The sequence below is a fragment of the Phaseolus vulgaris genome, chromosome 4, assembly GCF_051622355.1.
Source record: "Phaseolus vulgaris cultivar YP4 chromosome 4, ASM5162235v1, whole genome shotgun sequence".
In the NCBI taxonomy this organism is placed as follows: domain Eukaryota; kingdom Viridiplantae; phylum Streptophyta; class Magnoliopsida; order Fabales; family Fabaceae; genus Phaseolus; species Phaseolus vulgaris.
Window position 1 is genome coordinate 48,416,255 of NC_143501.1, and position 16,097 is coordinate 48,432,351.

General features: G+C 30.6%; 1 protein-coding gene across 2 annotated transcripts; it reads right to left on the minus strand.

Annotated features, from left to right (window-relative positions):
* Nucleotides 1-8,747: 8,747 nt before the first annotated feature.
* On the minus strand, nt 8,748-14,879 carry LOC137838006 (AMSH-like ubiquitin thioesterase 1). Of its 2 annotated transcripts, none has more exons than XM_068647203.2 (14): nt 14,487-14,879; nt 13,398-13,462; nt 13,181-13,256; nt 12,918-13,097; nt 12,677-12,774; nt 11,939-12,044; nt 11,812-11,858; nt 11,166-11,541; nt 10,901-10,990; nt 10,442-10,504; nt 10,277-10,351; nt 10,032-10,094; nt 9,736-9,788; nt 8,748-9,199 (listed from the first exon to the last, which is right to left on the minus strand). In XM_068647203.2, exons 1-14 carry the CDS (start codon nt 14,601-14,603, stop codon nt 9,025-9,027), a joined length of 1,584 nt encoding a protein of 527 aa, XP_068503304.2. In that variant the 5' UTR covers nt 14,604-14,879; the 3' UTR covers nt 8,748-9,024. The 2 variants fall into 2 exon arrangements, with proteins under 2 accessions (XP_068503304.2, XP_068503305.2); XM_068647204.2 differs by having other exon boundaries at nt 14,422-14,864.
* Between the last annotated feature and the right edge of the window lie 1,218 nt (nt 14,880-16,097).

A 16,097-nucleotide genomic window follows, 5' to 3' on the forward strand; every position in this document is an offset into this window, starting at 1 on the left:
TTGTATTAACTAGTTGAGAAAATGGGGAACACAATTGCATCCTCTCTTGCATCTTATCATCAATTTTAAGGCAACAATTATTATGGTTAACTTTAAAAGTAAAGAAAAATCTGCTGGATTTGTTGAAACATGATGAAGTTAGAGTTCCAAGGAAATAAACAAATACAATTAATGAATTAATTAATAAAGTTCCCTTAGTTCAAAACCTTTGAAATGTGTGTGTTGTATAACTAGGAAAGAGGTGCAATGAAAGAACTTCTCATCTGCCAACAAAATCTGTAATATTCAAAGGAAGGTTAGTGCTGCAAAAATGTTACACTTAACCACTCTTCTATTCATTAGGTACCATTCTCACTTTCTTCACAAATTTCACATCATGATGAAGTTGACAAAGATCAACACCATATTATTATATCATCAAAGACATAGGATTTTTTTAATAATAGAATGGTAGATTTTTTAAAATTTTTGCTATCACTCGAGGAAAGGAGTGGACATGAGTAACATATAAATTCTCAAAATTAATTTTTTTTTTCTGATTGATATTTTAATGTATATGAATGTTTAAAATTACTGTATTGATGGTTAAGGATCTTCCTCATCTTTTTTGGTAGATTCTGATTTGGGTGAGAGGACATTTTATTGAGTGTGATTTAATCTCAGATACTGAATAAGAACAAAGAATCAACATACTTTTGTGGAGATGTCATGTCTTATATCCTTGACATGAATTATGTTGTTTTCTTATTTTTTGTATTATAGTATGTTGTATATTGACTAAATTAGAAGAAAATTATTGAATAAAAACCAATTTTAAAAGTAAAAATAGTTAGTTGCTATATTGACTGAATTAGGGAGCATTTTAGAGATTACAATTTTTTTATTTATTTCTAAATTAGTTTCTATTATTGATAAATAATTTTTAAATTGGTATCTAATTAGCTACCAAGATTTTTTCTACCAAATTTAGAATCTAAATAATTGGTAGTTAAAACCTTGATAGCTAATTAGATACCAATTTAGAAACTATTTATCATAATAGAAACTAATATAGAAACCAATAATTTTTTTAGTCTCTAAAATGGTTTCTAATTTAGTTACTATAGCAACTAATTATTTTTAGTTTCTAAAATTAGTTTCTATTTAATAATTTTCTTATAGTGTATACACAGATTTTGAGATAGAACTAAGCGTTTTATACCTAGATTGAAGTACCCTCAATACTCTCCTTTATATTATTATTTGTTAGTGATTAAAAAAAAATAGTACCTTATTAGCATGGGAAGTGTTAATACCACACCCAACTATAAAAACTAAAATGCATCTACAATCTTCCCATGTTCTCAAAATGTGACATTGAAGTGTAGTTTGACAATTGACTCCACAATAAATAATGAACATTAAAGAGAAAGTTTATGTGACATGCTATCTATCCACTTTTACTTGCTCAATTGGTTTGATAAATGAATGACAAAGACTTTTTTTTTTATTGTTTTTAGCCTAAAGATTAAAAGGCCGGAATATGATGCTTGCCAAATATCATACCTTACTTCTATCAATGGCAAAATGTAATGTCACATAAATGGCTAGTACTTTTCATTCAATAAGTCAAATTCAATTTCTTATTATCAAATAAAATGGTATCTATAAATAAAAGAATTAATTTTGGAAGGTTCTTTTATAAAAAAAATTAAGTTAAATATAATTTTTTTCCTCTATTTCACGTAAAATTATTTTTTATCCATAGTCTAAACTTTAAGATTTTTTAACTATTTGTAATAAGTAAAGTATAAGAATAGGTTATTGTAATTTTTTTTTTACGTGACAAATATAACTTCAATATAAATAGCACACCAGATGGATCATTTAAGTCGAAGGCGAAGAGTTAACTGAATGTTAAAATATTTTATATTGACTTATTGATAACCGATAACAGACTTATCGATAACACAAATATTATATATTATAATATTATATTAAAAAATTGTTTGTTATAAAAAAAATACATAATTTTCTTATTATAAATATTCAATAAGTTAAATTCGGGTAATAAAAATAAATAAATAAAACATATTTAACCCTAATTTTTTTACATACACTAGTGATGAAAATAGCATTTTGTGTAAGTTATTGAGTGGTATTATACATTGTGTGAGTTTAACTTTTTATTTGTTGGTAAATTTGTGAATTGAAAAAAATATAGGTTTTTGAGGCCTTGATGGGCATGTAGTGTACATGGCATGGGTTGTGGGGGATGAGATATGAGGATGGAGCCAAAGTCTCTCCACCACATAATAACTATTTTCTTGATTTCAGCAAGACAAATATCCCATTTTTGTGAACTTGGCATGTGAACAATCTCCCAAATTGGAAAAATGAATAAGCTCATAACCTTGATGACAAAATAGTCCTTCAACCCTTATTTGGGATGCTGAATTCTAGCCACAACATGGGACCCTACCCCAACCACTATTTGAAGGACCCCCAAAACCATCTCTGGATCAAGAAGTGCCATCACCACAAAAAGTTGTTTGGTGCAAGAAAAGATGTAACCAAAACTATAATATCAACTAAATATGCTATGCACTTTTTAGAGACTTGCCTCATATTCTCATCATATTGCTTTGTTCAATCCAAAATCACACACAGAAGAAAATGTATTTTGGCTATGGCAAATAGATAATAATTCGTTTATGTAGGTAGTGGTGGTTGTGGTGATGGTGGTGCACGTTAAGATGCCTTGTCATGTGTGAAGAAAAGAGCTTTTCATTGGGAGAAAAAAAAAACAAGTATTGAGGACACTGTTTCGTCATTTCCATGATAATCTTTAATGACAGAAAATTGAAAATCTCCTAAATGGAAACTAACCATTTTTTTTTATCAGTAATAAAAAATAAATAAATAGGAACGATTTCAGAAGTGGTAAAATCTTTTTGCAGTAATATACAAAATCATTCTCCTAGGTAGACACTCATAACAAATGGACTAATAAACAACCAAACCAAACCAAACCAAACCAAACGCTGACTAACTTTAAAAAGTCAGTCGCATACAAGCTAAAGGATCCAAAACCCAACTAGGATAGGAAAAATAAGCTAAGCGAGACTTTGCAAATATCCAAGACCAAACCTTTACTTGTGCCGAAGCAAAAACTTCTAACACATCTGTCACTCCTCCATTAAAGAGGACTGAGTTCCTATGTTTCCAGATTTCACTCACAATTCCAACCCAAATTGCCCCCCAAACATCATTAACTGAATCGGATGTTTGGCTCAACCTGAACTGGAGAAAGTTTTGCAGAGGATCACAAATGAATTACGAACGACACTCCAAGCTACTCAAAGCAAAGACACCAGACCCTCCAAGCGAAGTCGCAAACGGAGAACAAATGACTTGATGACTCGTCAACCTTCCTGCACAAACAGCACAAAATTTTCAACCACCACCCCACGCCTTACCAAATTAACCCTGGACGCAATCCTATTCTCTAACACCCTCCAAGCCCTAAATAAAGCATAAGGCAAGGCTTTACACCTCCATAGCCTACTGTATACCGAAGAGGACTCCCCACCTCGATCCCTCCTTACCTGAACATAAGTTGAGTTAACTGTAAAACTTTCAAACCCCCCAACCTTCCAGACCCAACTATCCACCTCCCCAGACCCAACTTCATCCCTTGTAGCAACTGACTCAACTGCTCCTCCAACACCTTCTCCCAATCGAAGAAGGATCTACGCGAGCTCAACTGCCAAATCCAAACACCTTTAGACCAATTTCCGAGCTCGACCACCTTAGCAGCTTTGGCCGAGCTAAGAGAGAATAATTTTGGAAAAACTCCCTCCAAAGCACTGCAACTCAACCAGTTGTCCTCCCAAAATGAAATTTCCTTTCCATCACCAACTTTCCACTCAACCCCATCTTCAAAACTTCTGCCCCAATCCTCCGAAGCCCACACCTCTTTCAAGTCTTTCCACCAAAGGGAGCCCCTACTAGGTTTAACTTCCGCTCTCAAACTTCTCCAACCACCATATTTAGAATCGAGAATCTCTTTCCACAGACCTCCCTTAACCGCACCTCACCTCCAAATCCACTTACCTAACAAAGCCAAGTTAAAAGTCCTTAAATCAATGATTCCAAGACCCCCGTAGTCCCGAGGCTCGCACACCTTCTTCCAAGAGGCCCAAGCGATCTTCCTTCCATCAGAACCCCACCCCCAAAGAAAATTTCTTTGGATCTGAACTAACTTGTCAGCCACCACTTATGGCACTTTGAATAATGACATAAATAATAGCAGAATTGAAGAGAGAACTGACTTAATCAAACAAATTCTCCCTGTCATCGACAAACACCGAAACTAACCATGATCCACTCGAATCATTGTAATTTTTTTTATTAAAATAGAGGAATTTCATTTGTTAATTATCAAAGTAAAATTTTAGAAAATTAAAAAATAAAAAGATTTCAATATACTTAAACCGAAATTATTTTAAGATGTAGTGTAATTTTATTGCGAATGTATTTGGATTGAAATTGTATTAATATAACACAATTTAATGTAATTAATTAATTTTTATAGAAAATCGTGTTATATTCATTTAAATCTAATTATAATACAATCGTATTAAGATGAAGATTTTATTTATTTTAATAATTTTTTAAAATTTTACATATCTTAGTAATTAATATATAAAATTACTGTAATTTGATAAAAAATTATTTATTTTCATATTCATTCACAAAGTGGGTAAAATTTAGAGATGAGTTTGGATCCTTTAATTATTAAAAATATTAAAATTTAGTTTTATAGATAAACAAATTATACAAAAAAAAAATTAAAAAAATGAGTTTTTCAAATTTGCCGACACTTTTTTTATGTGATGAATCTTTAGTATTTAGAAAATGCTAGCCCAAGAAAAATAAAAATGACTAAAATAGGACATTTTGTAATTTCAATATAAAATAAAATATATGTAAAACCTAAAGTGTAAGTTGTTTTCTCGTCAGTTATAAATTAAAATAAGTGGTTACATTTTTACTGTGAAGTTCCAAATTAAAAATAAAACAAGTATAGATTTAAATCTTTTAAATTTTATATAATGGTTTTTCTGAGTTTTTTTAAATATTTAACAATAAAAATTACATTAATCGGCACCAAACCTTTTTTAAAGAGTGTAAAAGTTTGATGGTACAAGATTTTTTTTAAAGAGTGTCTTCTGATATTAAAAATATACAAATGTCATTAAATTATTTTATAGATTCAATTTTGTGTATGTATAATAAGATATATTAATATTACATTGGTTTACTAATTTCACCAAAATTCTTTAAATCTTTATACTCTTTGATTTCTTCTTTTTTCCGTTGTTACTATAATTTTCTTCTCCCATGTTGGATTAATATTTCTCTTTTTATGTAAATTAATAAGATGAAACTCCAAATTTGATAGGAAAATAATAGTACTATATGCTAAAAATTTTGTTTCATATCTAGTCCTACACACAGGGTTTTTTTATTTTTATTTTTATTTTTATTTTAGATTAAAAATTTAATTTAAAGTTATTAATATATTTTAATAGTTCATTATGTTTGTCTTAAAAAATTCGGAATAAAATTGAGATATTTTATGAAATATATCCATGTGCCTGAAGAAGAAACATATATTATATGAACAATATTGAAATTTTCTCTTATAAAAAGACATTATATTAAAGTTGTTATGAAATCAAAATGGTAAATCATATTTGTTATTAGGTAAATTATTATCATCAAACCTGCAATTCAACTTAAAATTAACAGTTAGATATTTTTAGTGCAATTGTAATGGTTTTAAAAATATAAATAGCATATTAAATATATTAATGGATTGTATAATTCGTAGTATTAGTAGTTGACGTTTGTCACGTAAAATCAATATTAACACTAAATCGATCATATATTTCGTAATGTAAAAGAAATAAACAAGTACAAAAATGGCATTATCTATACAAAAAATACAAAAATTTAAGTTATGGTCTTAAATATGAAATATAATTTAAACTTATCGAATCTAATATAATTATAAATTGAAAAGATTTTTTTTAAATGAATTATTCTTTGAGATAAGTAGAAATTGATTGTATAAGTAAAATTATGTTTATTATTGTGTAATGGTTTATTGGATCAGGTTCAATATGTGGTTAAGGAGCTGTCGAATATAGATGAGAATATTTCATTGTATATAAGTGAGTGCAAACCTCACCCCATGAGCCGGTTTTATGGAGGTTGAGGTTGAGTTAGACTTGGATTACTTTGTAATATGATATCGGAGTCATTTAAAACTTATCATATCGATTGTTTGTTGGACCTATCGTGTCATCCATAATATGTTGTCACATACACGAGTGTATTACATTTTTTTAGTTATTTGATAAAAAAAATTAACAAGAATAGTAACTATTTTTTATATGCATATATTTTATGGTGTAGACCTTACAAATAAGGTTGTTATGATTAGTTGTGTTTTAATATTTAACATATTGTTTGTTACATTTAATATTATTAGATATGGTTATGGAGGTGTAGGGGCAATTGGACGTAGGAAGAAAAAATCTAGATCTGAGAACATTAATGTTATAATTGAAATGTACTATGGTTGTTGGTGGTTAGAGGCTTTGTCCAAAGCATTCTCTTGCATGCAAACAAATTTGTAATATGTTATCCGAAAAAGTTGAAACTAAGGTAGTAATAATATGTTGGAAAAGTTTTGAGATTATTAAATAAAGTTAATATGCATATTTGATGTCTAGTTGTTGAATGAAATTTTGTTTCATTTATTGTCTAAATAGAGATTATCATTGAAATCGGGATAGATCTAAACTTCTAAAGATGTTTTTCTGATTTTTGATGTTGAGTTTCAATTTCTAAATTAAAGGACTTTGGTAGTAGTTGAGAATCGAATTGCAAACATGGTAAATAATTCTACTATAAACACTTGTTACGAACAATGTTATGAATTATATATTATTTATAGTTCATTTTTTTCACGTCAAAATGGTATTATGATGTTTGATTGAGTTGTTTTGAACTATAATACAATTTGTATTAATATATTTCATAAAAATATGTAAATATACGATTGAAAATCTAATAAAAGCAAGAATAATAATGTATAAATTGAAATATGAAAATAAAGTCAAAATATATGCATAATGAAGAACAACTACATTGGATGTTGGATATGAATATGTATTTGTAACATGTATTTAAATAGAGAAAACAAGTAAGGTTTCAAAAAAGACTATGTATATAAATTCTAGAATTAAAATTAAAATTATTTTTTGTTCATCTGTAAATTGTAAATATTAAATGGTATCAAACTACATTATTTAATATACATGCATTTAGAAATAAAAATAAAACGTGTATGTTCTTAGTACAAGACTTTACTTGTCATTGAATTGAAATTTGATTGGAATAAAGATGTTGATCAATCATGTTATAATTTAGCTATGCATGTATGAACCTATCTTCCAAGTGACCTGTAATGAATCCATTGGGATAAGGCATAGATGAGTAGTAATTTTAAGTTCTTTTTGTTAATCTGTAGTAACTTTCCTATCTTCAACAGTAGTAAATTCTTCAAGAGATCAATATTTAGACGGAATTCTACATAAAAAGAAATTAGTTTATTTTTTGTAGGTATGCAAATTGAATATTATATAATATGAATGTATTGTACTTGGTCTTCTGACTATGTTCCTTTAATTATATAAGATTCCATTTGAAAACCACTCTGAAGTATTGTTTCATAGTTCATCTAGTTTATTAGTAGTATTAGACAAAAACATAATTAGAAAGTTTTGTTATGCAGTGGGCAAAACCCCAATCCTAGGCTTCCTTAATAGCTTATATATATTTTGGTCATCTACTAAGAATCCTAAAACTAAGCAAGTTGCTCTAAATGTGGGATATATTGTGTTCTCCACGGTTCTAATATCTGTATAAGATATATGCCCTTTCACAAAGGTTAGCATTCTACTTAGGTAGAAAAGTTCTTTAGCACTTGGTGGAACCACAAAATTGTTAGCATTCTTCCATGTTTGAACATGTGTCCACCTTTTAGGTTTCTTTGTCATTTCGGCAACTAAAATTATCAATGTACTCATGCTTATTGTGTGAATTAATGTAGCAAAAAAAGTAGAAAGGTAAAATTTATTTCTTTTGTAAACTTTTTAGTCTTGTGAAACACTAAATAATTAAACAAAGTGAAAAATAGTATTGAATCTCAAAGAAGTTCTTGGTATTTTCAAAAACGTCCTAGAATTTATGTATGTTCAGAGTAATGCTGGACTAGAAAATCTAAAGACTACAGCTGAGAATAAAGCATAAGAACTAGATATAAATAACGAAGAACAAGACAATTAGTAATAAATAATAATAAACTATTCTTGTTACTGTAGGACATGCAAAAGAAAATAAAGCTTTTCAAGATTTAAACTTGAAATTTTATTTGAGATCATTAAACTGGTGAAGTTGACAAGTGAGGGGGGAGTGGGCGAATATCATTATCAGAGTCATATGTTTTGGATTGCATCAAACGGAAGCCAACACAATTAGAAGCAGAAGATGCATCATTCTTAGGTTACTTTGTAATGATTATGAGAGGACATTTCATTTTTTATTTATTTATTTTTTATTTTTTTTTTTGATCAGCATGAGAGGACATTTCATAAGTGAAGGAAGTCATGAAGAATTCAAGATGCGATAAATAACATTTCAAATCAGTATATGCATTCTAACAGCATAGTGAGCAGTAACCAGTGATAGGATCTTCACAAGTTTGATAGCAATACAAATGTGCATGCGTGCATGCAGCACAGCAATACGAACTTAAAATTAAACAGTCAACGAGCAAGATTTCTTTTTACAAACACGACTGGGACATTCCTTATGGCCACAGCTGAATTAATGGTAAAAGTAAAACCTATATGTATAAGAGGAAAAAGCTTGGTCTATATATAAACAATTATGGCATAAATAACTCTCTTATCGAAGATCAATGACATCAAAATTTAAATCTGGGTTCATGTATACATCTGTACATGTCTGGTAAATAGGACCACCGTCTGGAGGCGGATTGTGTGGATGAAAGCCACGCTGATCACATTGTTTAATCACAGACATTCCACCAGGGCTGGTCAACCGAAAAATGCCATGGTTTCTGTGCATTCAAATTGGAAAAAGTAATTATAAAATATGTAGGAAAAACATCCCAATGACAGCTAACACATTAATATTCAGAGACCAAAAAATTCAAATAATGATGACACAATGCCCGAAATTCGATACCTTGCGTAAATATGATAATTTATCTCCAGTTTTATGGGGGCAAAGGGGTGGTCAATACGCTGATGTAGGAATATGCCAAACAAGAGGGAAGCAACTATATTCTTTTCAAGTATTCTTTTCTTGACAAATATTTTACTCTTTTTTGAAACATGGATTATTAACTATTTGTAGGAACAATCATGGAATTCGAGATCTGCTTAATATTTCTCCATGTTACATTATTAAAAAAAATGCTTTTGCCTCCGTTCCAGATTCTATTATGTCTTTGGGATTCCTAAATTTATAATGTCACGTTTCTATATAGCAAACTTGCGATCATTTTAGAATTTGACAAAAGCATTAATTCTGTTACTGAGATGCGTTTTCTATCATCCAATTCATCAAAACACGTCTGAGATGTGATCTTACCTTGTACTATCTTTCGGCGCCATGACTATTGCAACAGATTCTGGCAGCATAATCTAAAGAAACAAGAATTTAGATATGATCGGTTAATAAAGTTAAAAAAACTGATTCTAGGATGGCCAGTTACAATAATACAAAACAGTACAAGAATTTAGAGACATAACTAGAGAATAAAATATTCCTATCATTAGTAGTTCTACAGTTTTCACTTCAACCATCTCCTCATTAAACACAACATGTAGACGTCCAAAGACAAAAACAAATAATGTCTTTGGAGATTAATTAAAAGATGAACTCACCTGATAGGAGTAGTGGGTGTGCAGATCAATTGACGACATGAAACAAGATTGTGTAGGATGTGTCTGTCAATTCAGAATAATATAGTTCAGTGTTACAACAATGGAAGAATAATAAAGTAAAACTATAAGAAATGCGGGTAACCATTGTATTTCTTCAATACACCAGATGAAAATGCGCTTACAAAATGACAAACAATCTTCCCCAATCTGTACTAGTTTCTACCAAACACAGTTTAGAAACTCACATGGATCCACCCAAGGGGAAAAAGAGATCGTTTATCCTGCACTTCAAATATTTCCTCTTCATTTGTAGTCTGACACTGCTCAGGAAGAACAGCGATAAATGTAATGTTTACAGACTAATAGTAATACATATTCCCCAAAATATTTAAGGTCAAAGAAAATCTTACAGAATCTGATGTTGACTCTTGCTTTGGGATTATAAGGGCAGTGATATAAAATTTCCTGTTTTTCTGCAGATCAGGTGTTTTACAAAATTCCAATCAATATCCTCACAGTTGAGCATAAAATATTGAAGGCTAGAGAGACTAAGCCATTGGAGCTCAACTAAACTTTGGAAAATTTTACTAACTAGTACATACAAATACCATGCATACGTCAGGTTGATCCATAATAAATAGAAAAGTCAAAAAGGGAAGTGTTATTGTATTTGCACAAGAACATAAGCATACACTATATAGTCATATACATACACACACATAGTTGCAAGGATTAGAGCAATCAGTTAAATACTGTTTCTGAGTCACTTAATCCAGAATTCAATTCAGGGATTCCAAGACCCTTCTTGATCTACCTCTGCTTGTAGCTTTAGGTTAAGACAAATGAAAAAAAAAATGAGCAGCACTTACAAGCAAACCGGCAAGGACACCACAAGTCTCTAAATTTTTTTTTGTATTTGACTTGGCAAGCTTCATAAAACTCTCCATCAAAGAAGTTGACTGAAATAGAAACAATTATTAGAAAGAGGAAATGAAGTCAAACTTCATTCAATGATAAATAATTTAGAAATTGTAAAACTAAATACTCAACACGAACTTAACTGTGCCTCCTCCCCAGAAACATCAACCTAAAATTAATACACAAAAAATAGATAAGAAAATGCCATTGACTCACAATGTGCAGTTGCAGAGGAGCCTCCGCGTGAACACAACTATCTGTTGATGAAATCTCTGCCTTACATCCTGCCTCATGAACACAAGGCGACATTGCAGAGACCAAATCTTGTACCTCAGCAAGTACAGGTGGAGGAGAAGGCTGCCTGATAACAACCTCTATTTTAGGAGTGGTTTCTGTTGTTTCAAAAGAAATAAGAGAAGGAGGTTCCTGATCATGCTGAAGTTGAGGCTGGGGCTGGGGCTGGGGCTGGGTCTGGGGCTGGGGCTGGCAGTCCTCACTTTGGGTAAGAAGTGAATCTAAATCTGACTTATAGTGTTCTGCAATGCTATTATCTTTCTTACTCACAGATTCATGTTCCAAGGAATGTTGTAGGCTGTATGTTCCAAAAGTAGGAAGGACATAATCACATAGTTAATATAAAAATAAATAGATAAACCAGCTCCAGAAGCATCATGGACAACAATCTTGGTTTTTAAAATATTGAACTCTGATGAACCAACGAATCCTTTTAAAAGATGATTTCAAATATAGTTCCATCATTTCAAAAAAGGCTACCATTGACATACAAATAACTTTTTTCTTAGAATAACTTGGAAAACCAACAATAAAGAAAGCACTAGAGAAACTTAAAATAAGAAATAACCTTGGTAATTCAATAGGCGACAGATCAATGTTGTTTGGATACCTGATCTACATCCACATCCAGACAGAAAAGTCAGGACAATCATCAAATAGAATAGAATTAAAACATAAAGATCCAAAACACATACCCATTTATCAGTGGAAGGTGGTCTCCACTGCCCCTTTAACCCATTGGGACCAAGGATAGAATGTCTTGAGAGAGTTTCCTCCTTTGGAGGTGGAAGAGTTATAGATCTACAAAAGATCAGCAAAAATGTAGGGAACCTCTTATTTTCCAAAAAAAAGAGCCCGGACAAGTAATCTGTGAACTAATTTGAAAAGCCAACATAGACTAAAACTTTTATTTCAAGTAGTGCTACTAGATCAAACATAATAAAGCACTTTTTTAAACCAAAACTATCATCAAACCGTGCTGTATCCGGTTGCTAGTTCTTGAAGATATAAATGTATTTCCATTTCCCTATTATTTAATTTATTTACATATAGTAAATTCTCTTTTTAACTTTCTAAAGTTTTTTACTAACAATTTTTTCAAGGTTTTCCAATGAAATTCAGAAACAGGAAATCATATCCAGCAACATCTTAAAATTTCGTAATGTATCTGCAATAGTATACAACCCAAATACTCTTTTCAGTTTGTAACAAAGATAAATTGCATTTCAACCAGCAGCTGGTTATAAGCCCGGAAAAGCAAATGTTATAACTGTCATGATACTAGAAAGCAACCAAAAGATGAAGGAAAGCTTCCCTTCACATTACTTTATTCCCGTGAAAAAAGAAACTGACATGTCTATGCAATACCTGTCACAGTATTACCACCACCACTAAGAAGTCAATTATATATTAATTTTGACTCCAATACTTACAGTCTTCGTACATGCTCTTCCACAGGCCTGACATAAGAGAATTGTTGGGTCCTAGATCCTTGGTAAAGAAGTTCCCCATTAATAGTAGGTCTGGCTGCCTGGTCAAATATACAATAATGTATGGATGCTAAACTTCTTTTCAGAAGGGGTAGAAAAACATAAAAGATTTTATTTTAGGGAAAGATTATTACTAATGAATGACAACCTTCGTCTGAGTGAATTCTCATGCAACAAATTTTACCTTTATTTGGCCATAACTAGCTGATGTTTGCTTTTTGATGGGAGAAAAATCCAGTGAATTATTTGAATTAAATTTTCCATGCCCATTTTGTTGGTATGCGAGATTGTTGTTAAGCTCGTTGATCTTCTGTTGGACCACTGGTTTCAATTTCTCCAGTTCATTCAAAGAAATTAACAATTTCTATAGCAAGAAATTGAAAATCAGATTAAAATTAGGATTTTATAGAAACAAATTTCATTTGGAGAATAGTGTCAACAATTAACCTTTTTCAATGATTCTTTCTGCCTTTGTGGAGATGATCTATAATCTCGGTGACGTGGTATTGTCTCAGACACCAAACTAAAACCAAACAAAACAAAATGAAGGACCCCTCAACACAATTCAATGACAAAGTAACAAATACAATCAAGTCCAGATTTTTAAAACAGTTCAACTAACGGAAAAAATACTACATACCAAATATTGATGCAAATGCTTTACCTAGAAAATCTTAAAAGCATGACATAAAGGTCAATAATATTCTTCTCAGCACGGAAGATATCAGCCTGCAAAGTTAAAACCATAGTTTGAGCTTGCAGGTTATGCAGTGCAACTAAACAGTCAAGAACACACCATGAACACAAATAAATAAAAAATAAAGCATGACCGTAAATTCCAGGACGGAAGAAAATATATTAGCAGAAACAACTATCAGTAAAAGCACATAATATGCTGAGACAGACAAAAAATTAATCACCAGCAACAATAGTGCAAGGGAAAGGCAAAGATGAAACAAGACAGTTACATTCATGCACGTCATTTTTCATATCACTCTAACATTATCGCATTTACTATCCCGTGGTACATTCTAAATTCTAACGAAATTTGATAAGCAAACCTAAGATGCCCACATTACACATTCAAATCTAACAATGCATTTCATGATTAAACAATGAACTATCGTAGAAGAATCTGAAATATTTTGTAAAATCTAAAGCTTTCTGTGCAAGTCCTAGTTAAGTTCAATTCTTGTCAATACGAAAGAGGTACACTCTAGAATATAGCCAATTTGCCAGCTTTACGTGCAATTGGTAGAGTCAAATTGTCGTCAATACGAATAAAGAGAAAAAACCCATGTTCTATGGTTTACATATAAATGATACTCTCACGAGTAAGGGGACGACTAAAAATACCCCCTTTTAACTCCTGTTATTACTCTGATGTATTGAATCTCTTTCATAGGAACTTCTAAAATATTACAACGACATTTTACACAAAATCCCAAACGAACAAAAATGCTTCTCTTTCTTATCAAATACAAAAACCACCACCTCTATCCCACAAAATATTGCACCACATTCAGTAACATAAATTGCACTTTTCAGTAAACCTATTATCCTCTCTTTCCGATGAGCGAACAATAAAATCTATGAATTGAAATAAAAGCATATATTTATGAAAAGAAAACGTTAAATATTTCTCAGAAGACAAAACAAGTTCTAAACTAGACTCTATCTATCCACACCTAGGGTTTTCCGTCCCAATTTCCCGGACGCGACATTGAAATAGCAGGAAGACGAAGAAAAGGACCTGTCGGAGGATGTTATCGGCGATGCGATAGTAGAATCGAAGAGCGATTCGGTTATCGACATCGAGTTTCTGAGCACTGGCAGCGATGTTGATCCTGTCCGAAGAAGAGGACCTCATCGGTTTCTCTTATCGTTTCACGCAACGCAGCGTTTCACCGTCGTCGTCGTCGTTTTCTTCCTATAAACGCAACGACGACACCGACACTGCGCAAAGCGAGGATGACGAAGCTAACGGCGATCGATCATCGACGGCGGCGTAGAAATCAGATCGGGCTGAATTGAAGCGATGACGTGAATGAATGCGAGAATAGTAATTTGGAGTTGTTGTGAGGGTAAATATGGAAACGCAGGGTTGCTTCAGGGTCCTTTCTTTTATAATGGAATTTTATATGTTGTTGCACCATATAAATACTTTCCATATTTGGTGAACTCTCACTTCAATATTTAAGATATGATTAGTAAAATAATTGTTTAATCATTCGAAAATTAAAAATTAGTTTTAATGCTTCATAACTTTTTGGAAAAAATTATAAAAAATAAACATGACTTTTCCTTTTTAAAACAAAATATCAATTCAGTTTTATAACACACAGATTAAAGTTTTAAAAAAAATACTAAAACGTGTTTTAAACTATGATATTATGTTTCATATTTTAGAATTACAAAATTCTGTTTCAAATATATGATTTTAAACAGAAAATTTTTATTTTGAATATTTTTCTATTTTTTTATAAGGGGATCTTAACTAATCAGTAATCAACTATATTAATTATACCAAACTAAGTTCAAATATTCAAAACAACTATCTTCTCACTGAATTCAAATATTGTGGTATTTGCAATTAATAAACTTCACCTCCTTATCTTTATCTTAGTAGACAAGTCTTAAAGATAAATTCAATGAAATTGTTCTTTCACTTTATGTCAAATTAGCAAGTTCATATTAGTTTAAAAAACAATAATGAGTTAGCAAGTTCATACTAGTTTAAAAAACAATAATGAGTTGTTCAAACAAGAATTTCCTACTTTTTATTAGAGTAATAATAATGATTGAAGATTTAATATCGATTAAAGATAAAAATATTTTATAATATATAAGTGAGTGCAAATCTTATTTTATAAGTCGGTTGGTTTTATAAGGTTGAATGAAACTTAAAATCATGTAAAATTTATTTTAACGAGAATTTGTTGATCTTATCGGATCACCTGCTATTGGGTGTTGGACATCCCACATCAAAAATTCAAAATTCACTTCTAATTTATCTTAGATTTTAAACATAGAAAAATTTATATGTAAAATTCATTATGATTTGACTCTATCAATTGTTATACATAAAACTATTAATATAAAGAAAAAAAAACTTATATATATATATATATATATTCACTATTTTTCTTTTTTTTTTTGTCATCATCCTAATATTATTTCTTAATCTTTCAAAACTAATCACTTTATGAACATAAAAAAGACAAGAACTTTTTGAACATAGAAAAAAGATAGTTGACTATGAGAAAATCTTTTTTTTCTTTGTGTTTTATTATTCACATGGTCTATGGAGTATATAACCTTGTTGTCAAAAATATATATTTGAGAAAAAAAGTAGTAATGGCTT